This window comes from Lampetra planeri, chromosome 26 (genome assembly GCF_965212315.1).
Source record: "Lampetra planeri chromosome 26, kcLamPlan1.2.h2, whole genome shotgun sequence".
In the NCBI taxonomy this organism is placed as follows: Eukaryota; Metazoa; Chordata; class Hyperoartia; order Petromyzontiformes; family Petromyzontidae; genus Lampetra; species Lampetra planeri.
The window spans coordinates 6,639,399-6,660,469 of record NC_136132.1 but is presented as its reverse complement, the minus strand read 5'-3'; the positions used below and the strand labels follow the sequence as shown (position 1 = coordinate 6,660,469).

At 47.4% G+C, this 21,071-nt stretch overlaps 1 protein-coding gene across 1 annotated transcript in view; it reads right to left on the bottom strand.

The window, feature by feature from the left end:
- Positions 1 to 440: 440 nt before the first annotated feature.
- Positions 441 to 21,071, bottom strand: part of LOC144727644 (A disintegrin and metalloproteinase with thrombospondin motifs 18-like) — a 109,376-nt gene continuing 88,745 nt past the window's right edge. Inside the window, exons 18-23 of the mRNA XM_078606611.1 lie at positions 20,629 to 20,755; positions 18,701 to 18,902; positions 17,238 to 17,432; positions 9,691 to 10,029; positions 3,535 to 3,691; positions 441 to 794 (exon numbers count right to left, since the gene is read on the bottom strand). Coding sequence (XP_078462737.1) covers positions 661 to 794; positions 3,535 to 3,691; positions 9,691 to 10,029; positions 17,238 to 17,432; positions 18,701 to 18,902; positions 20,629 to 20,755 — 1,154 coding nt within the window. The 3' untranslated portion in view covers positions 441 to 660. The remainder of the gene's footprint in view (positions 795 to 3,534; positions 3,692 to 9,690; positions 10,030 to 17,237; positions 17,433 to 18,700; positions 18,903 to 20,628; positions 20,756 to 21,071) is intronic.

Sequence of the window (21,071 nt, the reverse complement as noted above, 5' to 3'; positions counted from 1 at the left end):
GAGTCAATCTCGAGCGGGTGGGGAGGGGGGGGGATGTCGGGATGGTCCAGATTGCACCTGGTTCATGGTCAAGCAATCAAACCGAGTTCACAAAGATCACAGCAGAGTGTGATAACCACCACTGCACCTCACGGAGATCCCCCAAGTGGCAAGTGCTGTTAGCGGGCACCTATTGTCGGCTGGAATGGCGCACAACGAGTTGCCAGTCAGCCCCGTGATTGACCGCATTTGTCTTCCGAATTCGAACGTTTGCACTCCTCACCAGGTACTCATTTAAGGCCGAGTTGACCTAGGAGCGGCCCAGGACAAGTTCTAATAACGCTTGCTACCGATGTTAGCCACCGTCAGGAATCCAACTTCGTTCAGGCCACTGGGTTATTTTGCACACAATGCGCTAACCACTGTGCCATCATCCTCCCCCCCCCCCTGCCCCCCCCCTCACGCACACACACGCGGACGTATACACAGGACACATAACACGAGTACATTTGCACTTTTGCCACGCAGCAGCAAAGTTGGCTGACAATATTAAACGTTGAGGGCTCCCGGGTTCAGGATGGACAGGGAGGTGGGGAGGGGGGGGCTTAATAACGGGATCGGCAAGGAGCTTGGTGTCAGGGGGGATGTGAAGAAGTGGGGGGTGGTGGGGGGGGGGGGGTGTCACCGATGCAAGTGGTTATTGGTTCCGGCACACGAGCGGCAGCACTGGCGCCCGTAGAAGCTGTGGCTGCACATGCCGTGCTGCGGAACCAGCGAGCACCAGCCGAATTGGTCCCGGCAGCCCGAGTCCTCCGCTGGAACGAGAAGGGCGCCGAGTCGGCAAGGGGAGCGGGAATACCGACGGGTGGAAAAAACGGTGAAAGGGTGCAAGCGCTGCAATTCGTTTGCTTACGCGCCGCTGCTAGCGGAAGGGGGGGGGGGCAACCCCTCCACTGCAGGGAGCTCCAGTTGGAGGCCCTCTGGAAGTATTCATATTCTTAGGTTTTTTCGGTGAAGTCACGTAGGTAAAAAATTAAAATTAATAAAAGTAAAATAAAATAAAAATCACGACGTTTCGGAGGCAACACAAGCTTCCGTCTTCAGGTGGAACCGTCACAGCCCGACAGCTGTATCAAGTAAATGAGAGATTACAGGAGATACCACTCCGTATATATAATGGTTGAGGGGGGGGGAAGGAAGGGCCAGGAATGGCCCACTTTTTATTAATATGGTAAGGTGCGGTTTGAGACTATGAATAGACTGCATAACAAAAGACTGAGCCTTTATTATGGAGAGGTTCGGTTTGTGTCTACTCATTCATGCTGGCGAGATGTCCTGCAAGATTGCGAGTGTACCCACAATTCACCCCACCACATTTAACCTGCCCAGCAATGTAAAGGGATTTGTTTTGTTATGGAATATAGAGACCATCCATAACCATCACCTTGCCATATATAGCAGGGGTCACCAAAAAGATTTCCAAAATCATGAGCAAACACAAGATCCCGGTTCGATTTAACACAATACATAAAATTCGTGATCTGATCCCATCTGTGAAGGATGTGATCCTTGACATGCAATACCACGGCGTTTACAAACTAAGCTGTGTCTGCGGCAGTAGTTACATTGGGGAAACTAAGCGACATGTCTCGGACCGTGTTCCTGAACATGAGGCAGATCTGAAACACCTCGGCTGTGGCTGATCATTGTTTTAATGCGGTGGGCTTACACGAAATTGATTTTTCTAAGATGAAGGTACTTTGCAAACCCACTGGCTATCAACAAAGATTCGTTCATGAAGCCAATCACATATTTCGACACAGACACAACTTCAATCGAGAAGATGGGTACAAACTTAGCAATCATTGGAAGGACGTTATCAACCAGTTTAAGTCGTAACTGCCTTTCATGTCCCCATGCTACCACCTTCCGATGTTAGTTGTTATTTTCGGCTCTCTGATTTTACATTAACAGGTTAAATTTATCACGCTAACACAGCCACCTTCGCGCGCCAACCTCGAGGTGAAGGCTGCTCACAGATCTTACATTAACATGCTAATTTTCACCTGGCAGCCCTTTGATTGGTGGAAAACCAACCATTGTCGTGGTTGCTGCCCACAACTTATATTAACATTAGCTGCTGACATTTGGGCTACGCCCATTTCAAACCTTTATAAACAGTTTGCCTTTAGAAGCTAACCCCCCTTTTCTTGATGACGACCGCTTGTGTTGCGTTCGAAACGTCGTAGTTTTTTGTTATTTTCTTTGAACCTATCTGCGTGACTTTACCGAAAGACCCAAATAATATTTATGGAAAAAGTCAATGGCTTGAGATGCGCGAAAACTGAGTGCATCAACACCATCCCAGCGTGGGTGAAAAAGTCAGTTCGTTTGATTTACAGCCCCAATTGGTTGACATACCGTGACCAAGTACATAGCCAATTCACGATCATACTCACGATTTAGCTGGTGTGAAGTGTACGTGCAAAAAAAAATCTGCGGAACTCGCCGTGGGTAGAAGACTAAAGTTAAGTCAGAAATGCTCGCGCGACTGCGTTTCTAAGAGGGGCGGCTGTTGACTGAGACGCAGGTAGCCGAGCGGACGTGTTGGAGGGCGCTCAACTCGGCTGGCAGCCTGGTACAAACAATTCCACTTTCAGATTGTGGACGACCCCCGACATGGCACGGCACTCTATTATTTTATTTACAATTTTTGTAACGGTATTTTATTTACGATAAGAGAGTGACCAGCATGGTGAAATGTGTTAAAACTCCACGACAAAAGAACATTGGGAGACCTTCATCCGGCGACGGATCTCAGGACGTAGAAATAAGAGGGCACTGCTGCCCAGCGCTCGTTGCCAGCAGCGGAATAATGTGACTTTGAAGCAATGGGAAGGCAATCGAGCGTACTGCCACACATGTCACATATTTAAATGACGAGAAAAAACCCGTCGTAACAGAATAGCAGAATTCCAGTGCAGGGTGGAAAACCGTACATTTCAAATAACATGCAAAAATGTATAAAGAGCATTCAACCCTTTGTGCGTTATGCAAGAAAAAAAGAAACCCATCAACATTTCCTGAAGAAGTGCATTTTGGTTGAAGTCACCATCAAAATAATGAATGTGAGCACGTGTGACCATTTTTGTCAGGTCGGTTACATGTCCTCAAATTTACCTCGCCTGGTATACAGGAGGTCGTGGGTTTGATCCCGACCCTAACGCCTGCATATTTGGAATTTGCAGGTACCGTCTCTCTCTCCCCGTTGTCACATGGATTTTCCCCCCGGTCCTCCGGTTTTCCCCTCCACATTTAAAAACATGCCTTTAGATCATTTGGCTGCTATACATTTCCATACAATAAGCCACTTCGTTGGGCGATCATTTGTGGCCAGGTCGCCAGGTATATAGCTCAGTGGGCCTTGTAAAAAGTTTACTTTTGAATACTTTTTATTTTGATAGCGACCGAAAACAAGAGGGCCACAATCCACTTCTTCGGGAAACGCTGATGGTTCCTTGCACGTTGCACCACAGCTCAGCTCCACGGCCACACCTGTGTTGGGCAGGGAGGCGTCGTGAGGGCAGAAGTGAGTGTTGCAGGCCGCGGACATCGGCGGCCTGAGGTGGGGGAGGCACCCGTGCGCCGGGTGACCCTGAGACGCACAGCGCACCGCGCGCGTCTGCACGCCGCCACCGCAGCTCACCGTGCACTGCGGAGACACGAACGTGGGGTTACGGGTCGTGAGCGCTAGGAATCACACCGAGCGATCTCGAACACGGCTAGTAGAGGTTGCCACTCGTACGATTAAAGCTACCGAACGTACCGGTTTGGTCGGGACTGTCCCTGGTTGCAGAAACACTTTTCCCTGGTGTCCCGAATAATTCGGGGAAATTTTGGGATTTTGTCCCGAGTTTCACAAAATGTTCGTCTCGTACTGATTCTGGAACGGGCAAAGGGCAGGGCTACTTGACTAGTGGGGTGAGGTTGGCAGTGGAGTTGGAAGAGCCTCTAACTCTGTGGGCAGTGCTAGTGGTTGGGTGGGGTTGGCCACGTAAAAGTAGGTAGGGCTGATGGTTGGAGAGGCTGCAAGCTCACCCACGTGTCCTGGTTGAGTCTCCAGGAAATTAAACGGATTAACATAAGCTGTGCCAGCCGCCTTAAGTGACGTTCACTAACACTTGCAAAACAACAGAAGCACCTTTATAGCCTGAACAGACTGTTGGGGTAATTGCTGTTAGTGAACACCTATGAAGGCTGGCACGGCACACGTGGGGGTGGGTGACCAGCATCACGCCCGGTCGACGTTGTCTCCCCAGTGGCGATGTTTACACACCACACATTTGAGGCTGAGTCGACCTAGGGGAGGCCCACGACCAGTTCAGATAATCGTCACTGGTGTTGGCCTTGAGCGGGAATCGAACTCGGGTCTCCGGGTTCGTAGCGCAGCACCCTAACCGCTCCCTATCACACACAGACATACACGTATAGAATGATATATACTGCACGCGAGAGAGAACGACCACTGCGGATATGGAGTGACAAGACCAGCTGACTGGCAGGAGTGAGACTTAGCAATGCATGGTGAATATATGTGGATGTCTTCATCCAGCAGTGGCTATATAACGGCTGCTGCTGCTGATGACAGGTCTACTGTACTGTACGTTGGACATGTTATGCTGTACATGCATGTACACTATGAAATTCATATCTATATTCACGCATATAAAGAAGTGTTCAAAGAAACGTTTAAAAAGCTGATAGTTACACGATTGATAGATAGCTGAAAATGGGTTATTCATAGGCATTCCACATGTTGATGCTATCCAATACTTTTTCAATTGTGCTTAATGTAGCGCCTCCAGTGGCTGCATGACTTATGTCTATCAAGGGTATGCAACCTATGGATGTATTGGCGGAACACTATTGCAGCGTAACACGCCCGTCATCATAAAACCGTCTAAAATAAAAAAAATGTATCAGCATATCTGTTTATCAGCCTTTAATTGACCATGACGCAATTCGAAGGTTTATTGAGTCTAACGAGACATCATGGGATCTTTTTGCCAGTATCAAAGTATGAAAAAATAAGAATAGGTTTTCCCTTTCTGGCGAACAAACACCAAATAGAAACCTTTCCCAAGAAATTAAGTCTGCATTTACTGCACACAGTGCGTGTGGTGTACATGTGGCTAATGCAGGCTTGATTCCTTACAACATATTTCTACTTGGTGTTTGAACATCTTAGCACCTAGATTTGAAGCTTTCGTGACTGCAAGGATTCATACTCTTAGGTTTTTTTCGGTAAAGTCACGTAGGTAAAAATATAAATAAATAAGAATTAAGAAATTAAAATGTTGAAATAATAATATGAATAAAATAATAACTCGATTATAATTTCTATCATTTTATTATTCATTTTTATTATTTATTTTTATTTTTACCTACGTGACTTTACCGAAAAAAACCTAAGAGTATCTTAGCACCTGTTTTATTGCCAGAAAGGCTAAAACCTATTCTTATTTTTCATACTCCTGAGACTTGTTACAAAAAAGGTCAATATTGACCGTTGATTTGGGTCCGTTGAATCGATGTCGCTGTTGCCCTTGAGTAAGCTGCAGACTCTCCATCAGAAGTTGCAGTTGCTTTCTCATTTGAACGTGTGACACCAGGAGTCGTAATCTTTGGATGCCACCGTCCGCCGAGAAATGATTCCGAAAATGAATCGAGGAACAAGTCCGGACCAAGTCTCGGGCACGAGTCAAATCTTGGCCTTTGGAACACGAGGCCAATCGTCATCAGGCTGGGTGCTGCGATACGGCAACAGTATGCGAAGCTCCGTGTTCAGCTGCTCATAACGTTTCTCTTCCGACTACTCCGACATCACGAGAATTGATTTTGATGCACAACCTCCCAAGATATTCTGACCGGGGTTGCGAATCGTGTGAACGTAAATAATTATTGGGAAAATTCTGCTTTTATATATGTATATATACCGCGTACCTATGTACCACCAATACGTTCATATACGCATTGGGAAAAAACGACTCTTACACAAATTAACGCATGAATCTCTTGCGTAAGTATTTATCCGAATGAGAATCATAATCATTATTTGTACTGGAGGAATCTGATGAGCTGTGAAACTCTTTGTCACAGATTTACAGTGGTCAAGCAAGTTCCATAAACAAACAATACAATAAATATTCAAGATTAAGATTGAGAAAAGTTAAGCAAGTCAATACAAAATGAATAAATGTAGATATAGCATTGAAGTAGAAATTGCACTAATATATTAATTTTTTGCACAGTTATTTCAATTTTGAGTATTGTCATTGTAATTGTTGGCTATGTATGTGTATACTCATACACGTCCGTAGCCAAATCAAATCCTCCGTACTTGGTATGGCACTAATGTCCTTTACTGTTCCCAAGGCACTGGTGGAAATTCCTTATTCCCATGGCAGATGCCAGTGTCTACCGAGTAAGGGAAAAAACGAGCGTTGACTCGTGATACCAATTCATACTGACCACGGAGGAATACTTAGCCACAATGTGTGAATTCTCCGCAACCAAATATGTCCCCTCATTCGTGTTAATAATAATTGGCCACGCTCATTAAGACATGCTGGAAAGTGTTAATGGAACGATGTAAACGTCGCGGCGCTGTCTGTTTCTACCCAGAGGCCGTGTTTAATCTCGCCCAGTGCAAACGGTGCCTTATGTTTGGGCTCCGTGCCTAAGCAAGCCTTGAAGGAAGGTTCACCATTGGGCCCATCCACACACGAATTATCTTACGGGATTTCACATTGTGCCGTGGAAGTGTCGGCGTGTGATAATTGTGTTCTCTTCCACCCTGCGGTGAAATAGTTCACGCAGGGATGCCTGGTGCCAAGCACTGTGGAGGAAAACCCGTTTGGGCCACGTCAAGCCAAATTTCACAACAAATTCTGCAGCGTCACCTCATCTGCGTGGCCTTAAGAGCCACACTCATTAGTTGCATTGTTACATTTGTTTTGCTCTCTTTTACGCAGGAAAGCCGCATTGAATCTCGAGCTTCATTTTCGGTAGGGTCTTGTCAAGTTTTCGCAGTAGAGGGCAACGTTGATAAATGTGTAATTGCAATTTAATAAATTGTATGTTCGGCCAATACCAGTTACATTGCATTGTTTTTTTTTGTCAACACAGTTCCATGAAACATATCCGACCTGACCAATTAACTGTCCACAGCCAGTGTATTATATGTGGATGGTGTAACTGGCATTTTCTACATGTGTTCACAAATCTGATCTTTTCTTAATCTCGTGCATCCGCTTACTTCTAAAGCACAGGAACGTGGTGCTGTAACTGTCATTTTCTAAACAAGGTTCCCATAGCCAACCTGTCCACATATCGGCCTGTACCTCAGTCCCCGGCAAATGAGGTATGTGTGGGATTGTATTGCCACTGTGGTATTGGAAGACCACTATCAGCTGACCGCGTGACACTGCGATTAGAGATTCACAACTTTCAATGATGCGTTCTACTCTTGAACGGGTAGAGGACCGACTCTGACTTCGTTCCTGCAGGGCGGATGAAATAAAGTACCATTTTGTGGCAAGTTAACAGCGATTGTCGTATGGAGAGACGGGCACTGTTCTTATTCATGTGGAATATTCACCACTGGCTCAGGCGCTTTAGATAGAAACGAGCATCATCCAGCTCTTACCTGAGCATGGATGCGTTTCACTTGTAATTACTTTCGACCAATGGAGTGTCAGGTGTGTTTTAAATGAAATAAGAGTACAAGGGGTGATCTAAAAGGTCCATGACCGAACGCAGCAACGAATGACCTTGAAGAAAGTGTGTTGCATGTCGCAAAGGTCCCCGCGCTCTGAAATGCACGTAATTCTATTGATGTTCCAATGTTGTAATCGCCGCCGGGAGGAATTCTCAGTTTTGTTCTTCAAACCACAACAAACATCACTTCATTATCACTCGAAAATTGTGTTCCCCCGCAAGTGAAATTTTTTTGGACTGTGAAAACCATGTAGGAATCACTTAGAGGCCAGTCCTGGGTGAGTATTTCGTGTGTGACCAATTCAAGGCAAATTGAAATCCGGAATCATTAAATGGCAGCCATGGCAACTCGAAACCTGTGAAGTGAACCGGTTATCAGGTAGCACACAAACAAAATTACGTCAAACACCGATATTAAATATTTTTATAAATGTGACATAGCCAACGGTATCGAGGTCCTCAATGTAAAATCCAAGCAACCACCAACAATTAATGATTCTCAAGAATAACGATTCAATGGCATCAGCCAAGTCACGAATGACTGCATGAATCCACAAAATTCCTTACTATATTCATATTGGCATTATACCGAAATTGGCACATCCCGGCTCCGGGAATTCCCGGAGTGAAAATATTCATCTCATGGCACGACGCCAGGAGTGGCGTTGAGAGCTTGATTGGGGAGCGAACGCCACTGAGTCCATCAACCGCAATGCGATTTTGACAATCCGCCTCGGACGTGGTGTACGTTACACTGAGTGCGCGCGTGAGCTCACCGTTTTAGCACAACTGCGCTACTTCTGTGCAGGGGCTGATGGACTTTTCCCAACACCGCACGCTCAGGGCAAGCCTCAACACGTGGTACCGTCGTTTTTGGACCCCCCCCCCCCCAAGGGGTCTCTCTTTCTCTCCATGTTCAGTTGTACGTCTCATTTCTGTATCTCTCTCTTCCCCTTGAGGTGCACGTTTTTTCATGCCGCTCGGGATTTTTTTCAGCGCCCCTTCTAGATGCGTGTTCCTGTAGAAGCGCACTGACCGCCCACTGAATATGGTCTATGTGCACGAGGGAGACCGTCGAAAAGCCAGAGGCAAGAGAAAGAGACAGCGATATTTTACCAAACGAAACCAACCCAGACAAAAAACATACATTAACATCCGATTAAGACGAAATTGCGGTGATCACGAATTCAGGAGTAATATACACAAAGGAGCAGCAGGCTCTATTGTAGGCCCTCGAGAGGATATTCGGCTTACTCTCCCTGCTAGTCAGACATTTGGAAGAGGTGGGAGAACCCACAGTTTACCCTACAACACATCACCGACTCATCCACTGACGATGGTGAACGCATGTAGACCGCAGAGCGGACGAGGGAGGCAGTGGGGATTCGTGAAAACGTTCACCGTTGTTTCAACTACCGCGCCAGGAGATCAAATTGAACTGGCCCTTCTGGATAGCAAGCTTACCGTGCAAAGCATTATGCCATTGCAGCCTCCCCATTGGTAATAACAGTTGCTTCTAATTAACCGGGTGAGAGCCCCACATACGGTAGACGGGCAAGCAGCACGGTGGCGAAATGTTAACTATCTCGCCCGAGATACACAGGAGGTCGTAGATTGGAATCCCGACCCTGACGCCTGTATATTTGGAGGTTGCATGTCTCTCTCCCCGTAGTCGCATGGATTTTTCTCCGGTTCCTCTTGTTTTTTCCCTCCACATTTCGAATTACCACGCGTTTGGAGTATCTGGGCTGCAATAAATGTCCACGCGTTGACAAGCTACTCCGTTGAGGCCAGGTCGCTTCTGAAAAAAATGGCTATTGCAGCTCAGCGGGTCCTTACCCGGTAAAATAAAACCTGTTTAATTCGCTAATAGTTGGGCTTATAGTTTAAATATCTCGCGGTGTCCGGTCGCCGCGCCTCGTCGCCAGGCACCTGCGACCACGTGGCGGAGTCCCACTGCGGGATGGCGTTGCTCGTCACCGCTTTGTCCGCCGAGGCCCCCAGCGGCGCCGCCAGTTTCTGCCGCTCGGCCGGCCGAGGCAGCGCACGGGGCAGCGCAGCAGGGGGACGAGGAGGAGGACGAGGGCGAGGAGGAGGAAGAGGAGGAGCGGCGGGGCACGACGCGAGCCGGCAGGGCCTCTCCGTGCTGGCGGGAGGCTTGGGCAGTTGGCGGCAGCGGCGGGAGGGCGACTCGCGCAGGGTGCCGCCGGCGTCGCGCTCGCCGCACGACACCGAGCGCCGTTGCACGCCGGGCCCGCACGTCACGGAACACTGAAGAAGGCGGGGGTGGCAGGGGAACAAGGGGGGGGACACGCATGGACGGACGCACGGACGTACGGTGAGAAATCACGACCAAGACGAGATGAACACACAAGACGGTGGGGATTTAGCACGAGAAGTTAAAGAGATTTTGCTTTAAAGCTTTCGTGACTGCAGGGATTCATCTTCTTGGTTCTTTCGGTAAAGTCACGTAGAATGGAAATGACACCTGAGGACGGCTGCTTGCGTTGTGGCCGAAACGTCGTGAGAATTATTTTATTATTTTTCTTTTTATTATTTTATTATTTTATTATTTCCATTCTACGTGACTTTACCGAAAGAACCAAGAAGTTAAAGAGAGACGGACCGACGGTGAAAATTTTTTCGCCAGACCAATAAGAACAAACGGACAGACGAGAGAGAGAGAAATTAGCAGGCCATGGTAAGGCATGCAGACAGACTGAAACACACGGGGAGGCAGTGGGAATTTACCAGATTAATAAAAGAGATGAAGGGAGTGCCAGATAAAGATTACCCTTCCAAAGGCAAGAGACAGACAAACAGTGAACATGTAACAGATAACTAAAGGAAGGACACTGGCCCATTGGAATGGCAACTAGTGGTATTATTATTCGTAGTCTTTTTTTAACGACGTGATCGCTGAGAGATGGCCAAGTGGTGGTAGAAGCATTCGTAAAGTTCCCTTTATTTTACCCAGTTTGAGCCCAGTGAGGACATTTCTCTGGGCTTATTGCAAATAATTCATGAAAATGTACGAATGTAAAATGTGTGGAAATATATATTGTACATGCAAAAATGTGTTTTATTTACAAAATGACAACATTTCTAATTCAAGACATTTAATGTCAGGAAAACCGAAGTAAAAGAAAATAACAGAAAAATACAAATGTAGAAAATCTTAAAAATATATTTTTTTAATTGGCTATTAAATTGTCAAAACTTTGCAACATTATTCAGAGAAATAAACTCTTTCATTTTCACAACCCCCACTGAAAGTTCAGTGACTAATTCGGGTGGAATATCCCCAACACTGATCTTGCGTGCCTACAAGCGGTGCCCGTTTAGCAATACCCACGAGTTGATATCAAATTAATTCCTGAAAAACATTCGTGCCAATGCTGCAAATTTCAGAATTTCTGTTTCTGTCAAGGTGTCCCTCAAGCCCACTAGGTGGCAATAGAAGCCCACACAATATAACAGCGTCACAATAACCCCGGTACTTGCGCCGCATTAAATAATATGATTAATGAAACTCCCAACAATCAATACCAGTTAATCGTTGAAAAAGTAATATAATATGCTTAATGAAACTCCCAACAGTAATATACGTGATTTGAAGATTTCGTGACTGCAAGAATTCACACTCTTTGGTTCTTTCGGTAAAGTCACGTAGGTATAAAATAAAATAAATCACGACGTTTCGGGCGCAACACAAGCGTCCATCATCAGGTGGGCAGCAGACCATGCTTTCCCACCTGATGACGGACGCTTGTGTTGTGCCCGAAACGTCGTGATTTATTTTATTTTATACCTACGTGACTTTACCGAAAGAACCAAAGAGAATAGTAATATACGTATATACAGTTTGCGTACACACACATGTGCACACGCATTTAATAACCCCCATTCTCAAAACGTGCGGACAGTAACGTAATGTGTTCCGTTAGCTACTGCAGGACGTATCTCGTCACTGCTGGATGAAGCAGCCACCATCACTCATGGCCCTGAGATGCAATAATCCATCTAGCTTCTGAACACGAGCTGATTTCATCACTCCATCTCCCTCGGTGGACGTCAGCTCAGGGGCGTTGTAAACATATGGAGTGGAAAGTATCTCCTTGCTCACGTCAGCAAATGGGACAACGCTTAGCTCTGTCGGCAGCTCTGAGCCAGCTGTGGACATTTCCACATTCCTATGCCGGGGGCCAGTCACGAAGTGCACTGCAAACGTCGGACGTCGTGCCGAACAACACGCGGCACAATCCGCAAACACATCGCAGCAGTTTAGCATAGAACATCCAGCGAATGCTTTGTTGGCGGGCATGTTCCACAACTGCTGACACTTGTGTTTGTGTTTGATGATCCTCTGTGGTATTTTGTTTTTGGGCTAAATAGTTCATCCCATCTGGCCAACGTAGCATTTGCCACAGGTCCAAGTAATCCAGTAAACTCCTTATGTTGTTAGTTTGAGGGTTCATCCTTGGTACCAGTTAAGATTCGTAGAATGGGGTTCTGTATACTTAGTGAATATTCATTACAGTAATGTGTTGTATTTACAACTGAAAAGTATATATTTTTAAGTGCAAAAAAACTTTATTTTGTTTTTTTTTATATCAGCAAGCATCTTCTTGCCTGGACACTTATTTTTTTTGTTTTTCTTCCTTTGGTGAAGACACGTGATATCATTGCTACAATGCCCTTCTCATCCATCGCGCATTGGAGTTCATTTCCCTAAATTTTCACAATTCTATAATAGCAACACGTGGGGCATCAATCAGTGGGAAGTCAACAGCGGCGGTTGTCTCATAGTTGAACGAGCCTCGCCATAGCAATGTGGAATTTCCACCAGAGGCTCAGCACAATCAAATGGAGATTAATCCTGGCCCAGAAATCTCTCGAGCAATGGCATTCTAACTTTGTACTTTGAGTGCTTTGCGTAATACAATGACCAATCAAACAGAGGCAAGTTGATATAATCGCTGTAATTAACAGAAAACTTTCTTAACTCCTCTGATCAAAAGTGATGTCGCTTTCTGGGCTCCCGTCCCATTCCAAACCCCAGCCCGGAGTGTAGTGCTTTGTGTCCATTCCCTTCAAAACATTGGCGCTAGTTGCACTTTGATCCTAGGCAGTGAAGCCCCTATGCTTGATCTTGAAAGCGGCTGCACAACTGCTGTAAATCTAGCCCTTGATGTGTCCCGGGCGTGTATGGGTCCGCGCAGGAAGCTAGCCCCACACCTGATTTTCCACCCACCGCACAACAACCCTCCCTTCCCCTGCCTTCCACCATACCTCCCTGTCTCCCTCCTTCCCACCCTCCCTGCCCCCTGTCTCCTACCATCCCTCCCTGTCTCCCTCCATCCCACCCTCCCTGCCCTCTGTCTCCTACCATCCCTACCCTGCCTGCCTCCGCTGCTTCCTCGACTCCCTGCCTGCTTGCAGCCCATCACACATGTCACACACATGGAGAAAGCAGCCTACAAACTCAGCTCTCCGCCCTTGCAGCACACGCCAACATATTTGTGATTTCGCTTAAACGCTTTGCGCGAAGAGCATTTTGGCACGTAGGGTGACCTGGACAAATCAACTGTAAATCGAGATGGTTGTGTCAAACCACCAAAAGGCATCTGTAGGGGCACTGAGCCAGAACTGTTGATATCCTGGATTCAAAAGGGACATTGTTCCCACCTTGAGATAAAACCGGGTTCTTATAGGTGGCATGTTTGGTTGTGTCTCAGTCTGGTCAGCAATGACCACATACAGTACTTTTTTAAAATAAACTAAACTATTTTTATTTTACCAGATAAGGCCTACTGAGCTATGTAGCTCTTTTTACGAAGCGACCTGGCCACAAATGATAGCTCAAAGAAAGTGGCTCATCAGGTGCAATTTTTTTGCAGCCAAATACTTTCAAAAAATTGGAGGGAAATACCGGAGAAAAGTCCAAATGACCACAGGGAGACCATGCAAACTCAAAATATACAGGCATCATGGTTTGGATCAAACCCACGACCTCCTGTATACCAGTTGAGGTCGTTCACATCCCACTACTGTTAATGTTTCATAGTTAATTTGCCCAACTCCAAAGTCTCCTTTGGCAGACTCGAATGTTCAACCTGTTGACCCAGATGAAGAACGCGCAGTTGAGCGGATGGCTAAGATAGAACCTTCTAGGCCAGCGGTGGTCAACTGGTGTCCCCCGAGGGGCATGCGGCTCTTTAATCCACCACACGCGGCTCTATGGAAGGGGCATAACAAAGAACACACCATCACAGTAGTCGCAAAGAATGATGAATGTCTCTCGTGCTGTGCCGAAAACTGTCAACATGTACACACGTATGTATACACTTGGCTCTTTGCAGGACTCATGGGCACCGTTTGGCTCTTGATCTGTTACAAGTTGGCCACCGTTGTTGTTCTTAGGGTGTCTCGCTTATGCCCAAAATGTGTGGTTATGATGCCTTAATGAGCTCCAAACTGAGAAATAAAATGTTTTCCCTGGACCTAGATGTTGATGTGATTTGAGTATGCAGTAATTATGAAATCTGATCCAGCCCCGTGTGCTTCCTTCACAAACCCACACTCCGCAGCGGGGCGAGGTGCGGTCAATCAATACCCATGACCAACACGGCACGGAGACGCCTTTATCGAGCGGCGAATTCCAAAAGGGCTGAACATTATTAATTGTCATACAACAATTGTGGGAACAAAGAGGAAACATCTGCTTGGAATTAACAGTCGGGGTGAACCAATGAGTCTGCGATGACATGTATGCAAACTTGATACAGTTCAAGAATGAAAGAGCAAATCAGAAACAGTTTCCCAGAGATCACACGGATGTCAAGAGGAGCCACTGATTGATTAATGTGGTTCCTGGAGGGTGAGGAGAGGCTACGGAAGTTTACAGAGTGAGAGGTTGGTTCGCTGAGCAAGGCTGCGTAACACATGTGCAAGTTTGGCTCGGCACAAAGAAATGCAAAAAAGTCCCCTTTTGACTACGTCAGATGCAGAGACACGGACCCAGGTTACAAATATCATTTCTCCAGCCTCCATTATGCAACACAAACCGGCATCGGCAAATGTGTTACGCATTAGCACCCACGGGTGTGAGTATTTAAGCGTGATGGATGCGAAGAATAAATAATGTCCCGCCTTTTGACAAACCATTCCCGGATTAAGGTCCGCCCGCTCCATCTCGGCTATGGGGGTTGTTTGACTATACTTCACCATCCTGGTCAGTGCAGATGCCGAAGGGGTGCGGGGACCGGGGTGGGCAGGACCAGTTCAAATATTGTTCCCCGCTGATGTTAGCCGGGCGGCGATGACACACGCCTGCGATCCAGTATCGCTTGGTGGAGAATCACACAAACAACGTTGCGAAACTCGCTACCCTGTGGGCGTCCAGGTGCCGTATCTTGGCCTACCAGGAGGTACGGCGAGTGTGAACTAGTCCCCATCTGCTCCATCTGTTACCACCTTGTCGGAGTGGGTTTGCACCGAGTGCTCTGGCATCCTTCCACATTCGTGGAGTTGGCCAAATGTCCCAATCTAGGTCCGCAGAGCTCGGGCAATTGTTGCCACCAGTTCTGGACGCCTTCCCGCTCATCCTGTGGTTGCCCGTGCCTCTGAACGGACCAAAACTGTGCACTGACACAAATTTGTTACTCGGGTCACCGGGGGTTCGTAACGCAATACGCAGACCACTGTGCCACTGCTAACCCCCCCCCCCGCCCTTACCATGATATACTGCATGGACATAATACATGTATTTTCTGCATAGGGATTCAACATATAATTGATGAGCCTCGTGTCATAGCTCATATCAAATGCAGTTTTCTGAGCTGTGTATGGTATGGCATGTGATCAATCACCTTGGCTAATTTTACATCGCAGCGAGGACATCTGCAGATGCCCGCAGTTACAATTTGTTCCAGCCGTCTGTTACTACAATTGGATGTCTCTTTCAACCGCTGGGGGGGGGAGGTTAAGATGAACGAAGAAAACCCGGCAAGCTCTTGTATCATCTCAGGATGATCCATGATGCACAGCTGTTGATGCTTTATACTATCCATGGTGCACAGCTGTTGATGCTTTATACTATCAAGGAAAAGGCTTTGGCAAGTCAAGTTCTGGCCAGGTGGGCTTTGACCGTCAAGGGCCGGGTCTCAATTTCTCAAAGCCACCACTGCCGCTACCACCACGCGCTCGGCAGCCATCTTCAGTGGCGGCGTTGCTGCTTTTGCTATGCCGACGGAAAAGCTCGGATAAATCTCACACTACCCGCAGTTTGTTGCAATGAGAATGGGCGCCGTCGTTTATTTGAATCGCTCCCAGTGACTTGTGTTGTGGACGTGTCACAGTTTTCTTTGGCAGCGTGCAATGGCATAGAAAACTAAAGTGTCTCTCTCAGCTCAATAATTAATGGGATGGCCCTAATCTGCATTTGCATCTCCGAGCCAGTAGTGAACATTCCACAGTCCGAAGACAAAAACCATAAAACAAAGTGGCCCTCATTTTATCAACTTCCTAGAGAGAATTCAGTTGAGCCCTGATGAGAATTTGAACTTGTGCGCTTCTGAGTGCGTGTCATTTCCTCCAACCACAGTGCCACCTGGCTAGAATAAAGAATCTTGTCAACCCTAATCTGTATTCTTCACTACAGTTCCATTTGTTGTTTCGAATAACTCATGAGGTGTCAGAAAATCCTCAACACCGTTGCCTCTCTATCGCTACTCATCTTCTTGGTTCTTTCGGTAAAGTCACGTAGAAGGGAAATAATAAAATAATAAGAACAGGGCTGTCGGAAAGACAGCATCCTTCACCTGAGGACGGCTGCCTGCGTTGTGGCCGAAACGACGTGAGAATCTTATTTTATTATGTTTTATTTTTATTATTTTATTATTTCCCTTCTACGTGACTTCACCGATAGAACCAAGAAGATGAATCCCTGCAGTCACGAAAGCATTAAATCGAAAAAAAAGCTACTCATCTTGTTCAATCATTGTTGAGCAGGAGGAGGCAACCAACTTGGCTGTACTTAAGAACTTGAACACCAGATTTATTCACGGGTGTTGAAAAACCTCGATTCAAACCAAGGGGTTCTTACCAGTGGCAGCTCGCTCAGTGCCCGAACACAGCATTAGCCCGCTGAGCCACCCGGCCACCTATTGCTAAAAGGGCATCAAGTGATATCAGCTCGTGCGCAGGCGCTATGGGTGCACATCTAACATCGGAGGAACGTGAGAGACGGCAACAGCTTGGGGAGGCCTTCGTCCGGCAATGGATTAATCACGGCAGATGGTGTATGCTGATGACGATGATGCCGTGTGTATTTACGTACGTTCAACTTCATTCGCCACCGTACGTAGCCAAGCGTGCAAATCGGATGCGCGGCGATGATGGCGGTCATGGTGACAACCACGATGATGACGGCGATGGCAACACACGCGCACGCGCGCGCGCTCGCCACTGGCACCCACCTCGGACCACGCCGAGATGAGCCACTGCAGGTGAGGCTCCCTGCGGCAGCGGCGCAGCATGCAGAACTCGCGGTGCGCGGGCTTCCCGCGCGCGTCGCAGCGCTCGTCCGCCAGCGGCAGCGAGCGGCCCCCTCGGCCCGAGCTGCGGCACTGAACGGCGCGTGTCCTCACGCCGCGTCCACACGGCTTGGAACACTGCCGGCGGCAGTGACGGGAAAAACGTGGCGACGCAACGCGACGCTGATGAGGACCAACCGTGGTGGAGCAAGGAATGCCAACCGTGCCGATCGGAGGCGTGGTTGTGGTTTCCATTGCATGAATGTTTAATCGCATGAGATGTACGGTACACGTACAATGTCGTTACGTGTTTGCTATGCGTGTGTCAGTTGACACCCTGAACATCTTTGCAAAGCAAGGTGTTCCATATCAAGGGATTTATCCAGGTGAAATATTTTTTTATAAATAATATAAAGTTAACGCGGTGAGTGCCAAAATTTCGAGCATCGATTGCAAAAAGCATGGGGTTTTGTTTACATCGCAATTTTTGAGCACAGCAGGTCCAAATGTCCAAAAATGTTCGGCAACAAACGGCACTCTTAAAGTTGAAATAGATGACAGTCAACATCTTTCTTGAATTGAGCAAGGTTGTAAGACGTTCGGAAAAGAGACGATGGGAGGGAATCCCAGATGTGAAGCACAGCGGGCGAAGAAGCGAGTGGGTTAGTGAGTGAGTGAGTGAATTTGTGAGTGTGCGAGTTGGTAGGTAAGTGGTTGTGCGTTGTTGTGACCTGCAACGCGGGGGTTAAACACTGTGAATGAGGTGAAACGGTCAGTCTGGTAAACCAAATTCTCAACGTGGATGGATGAATCAAACAGTCACGTTCATGGGAATAGTAACCGTGGTAGTAGTGATATAAGAGTAATCGGGAGGTGACTGACCCCAGTGAGTGAACTGACATAGAGGCTATGGCACCACAGCAGATGGTAAATGTTCAGATTAAAGTACCTTGTGTGTGTGCGGGTTTTTTTTCAAAGGATTGCTAACTTTCATCGCAATAAATTACCCGTCATCTTTAACACATGTTTAAAACATAGTGGGGTTGTTTTTGTGTGTGTGTGTGTGTGTTTGAGCTGAAAAAACATTTTGAGAAATCTGGGAAAATTAAGAGAAATGTGGAGCAAAGCCAAAAGCGCCCTCGCAACATCTTCCACGAAAATTTTTGATTTAAAGCTTTCGTGACTGCAGGGATTCATATTCTTGGTTCTTTCGGTAAAGTCACGTAGAAGGGAAATAATAAAATAATATAAATATCAAACAATTGCTTGTGTTGCAGTCGAAAAGTCGTGAGAATTTTATATAATTTTATTATTATTTCCCTTCTACGTGACTTTACCGAAAGAACCAAGAATATATATCTTCCACGAATACGAGCGAGCGAGAGCCGCGGACTTGCGCAACCGACCTGAGACCAGGACCCCATGACCCAGGCCGGGGGACAGTCCTGTGGGTTGCAGGCTCGCGTCTTGGCGGGCGATGGCGCGGGGCACGCCGAGTCATCGGCGGGGAGAGTTCCCGATGGCCCGGCACGGACGCAAGCGACGGCGCGCGTCTGTTGACCTCCCCCGCACTTCACGCTGCACGCGCTCCACTCTCCTGCAGACCAGCTGCTCCACACACGCACAGGTGAGAGCTCGTTTTACGCGGGAGATCCGTGGCGCTGCGCGAGCACAGAGACGCCAACACCACCAGCGTCACCAGCAACAAAACTAAGACAAAATAACATCGATATTGTGGAGAACGAGTACAGGGTCCTGAAGGAATATTGCACAAATACCAAATGCAATGTGTAACGGTTGTAAATGAAAGAAAAAAAGACGAGAAAAAAATAATTGAAAACCGTGCAAATATAATGTGAGACAAATATACGCCAGAAAATGTAGGTATATGTGGAAGCAAGCTCTCTATGTTTGGCTTAACAGTGACGTAAACACACGTGCATCTAAAAAGACAGTGCAAACGTGTGGGAGCAAGAGGCGACGGAAAAACATTGACCCCCGACGAGTGAGGAGCAGCTAATGATTAAAGCAGCGCGCACATCGAGAGATTTACTCCACAGGTCCAAAAATCTTCTCAGGGGCAATTGAGAGTTGACTATTAGTAATATTTCAGTCCAACGTTAATATGATGAGAATTGTCATTAATTTGTCCAGGAAATCCTCCGTCATCCCCATGGCTCACGTTTGCAGGGTCCCGGATTAATATGTTTGGCCAATTGATTTTTGGAGAATGTTTCGTAAGCGGGAATAAACTGGAGTACTTGGGGGAAACCCATAAGACGTCCACACAAAATCAATCCACGGCTGTGGAAATCGGTTTCCGCGTGGCTCTCAGCTGGTAAACGGATACGAGGGGACTCCAGCATAGAATGTGGCATGGCTAAAGCAAAATTAGAGAGTGGACCTGAAAGTCGTACTATGGTGACTTTGAAGCTTCAGACTCACGCCAGATACTTATATAGCCTAGCTATGTATCATCATCATCAACAGCAGCTGCAGCGGCTGCAGCAGCAATGTTCTATCGACTGCTGGATGAAAGCCGCCCCAAGCCGTCGCAGCACCCATGACCGACGCAGGAATATATATAGAAGCCAAACCCCTGTTTGTCTAGTTTGTGATGCTTCTTAGTTGAATCGAAAGTATCGTGTTTAGTGGGCCAGACAACAGGGCTTCAGGCAAAATTAATGCCAGAAACAGGCGTTGCAAAATTCAGTCAGGTGCCATTGCGATCAACACTGACGTACGGCAGAGCCCCATTGGCTGCCCGGAACCAGCAGGGGAACCAATAGAGAGGCGGTGTCTCCAGAGGATAACCACTGCTGACATCGTGGCAGCAGTACGCGTGCCACCCATTACACCAAACACGCAGGGGTTGATGGGTTGACTCGATTACGATTTAAAATTGATGACATGGACCACAACGCCACCTGGCCAGACGGAAGACGCAAGACTGAATGAGGCAAGGCACCGCCCCTGCTAACTTTGCTCATGAGTCGCCGGTAAGATCTGTATCATAAAAAATATGTATATATTTTTTACCAGGTAAGGCCCACTGGGCTGTATAGCTCTTTTCCAGAAGAGACCTGGCCATAATGAAGTGGCTTATCATGTGGAAATGTATAGTAGCCAAATGCTCTCAATGCATGTTTTTAAGTTGTTTAGGGAAAAACCGGTGGGACCCGGATAAACATCCACGTGACCACGGGGAGAACATTCAAACTCCAAATATACGGCAGGTGTCAGAGTGGGGATCGAACCCATGACCTACTGTATACCAGGGCAAGGTAGTTAACATCTCGCCACCGTGGCAGGTTCACCAGTTCTGCATCCTCACCTGGCAGGGCATGGGTTGTGGTTGCAGGTGTGCGTGGTCGTGGCCGGCTTCTGCCTGGCGTCGCAGAACGAGCCGTTGACCTGCGTCCGTCGGTCTCGTAGGCACACGCCACGCGTCTGCAGCTGCCCTGCGCGCGTGCGAGACGGGGTGGGGGCAGGAAACGCGTGTCAAAAGTGGTGCGCGCGAAAGATGAGCAGGGGAGCAGTGGTGCACACCAGAAGTGTTCCGTGCTGCAAACCCAGCAGCTAGGGATCAATTCCCAACACACCGATGGCAAACGCTGTCCGAGCTTTTCCTTTGCCTAGCTTAGCGTGACCGAGCCTCTTCTTTGTTCCAATTATGTTCCAATTGTGTGATTGGCATCGTGTAATGAGACAAACAACCCACGCTGAACTCGCTCTCGTGTTAAAGAAGGGCCCGCAGAAGGAGATATCACGAAACTA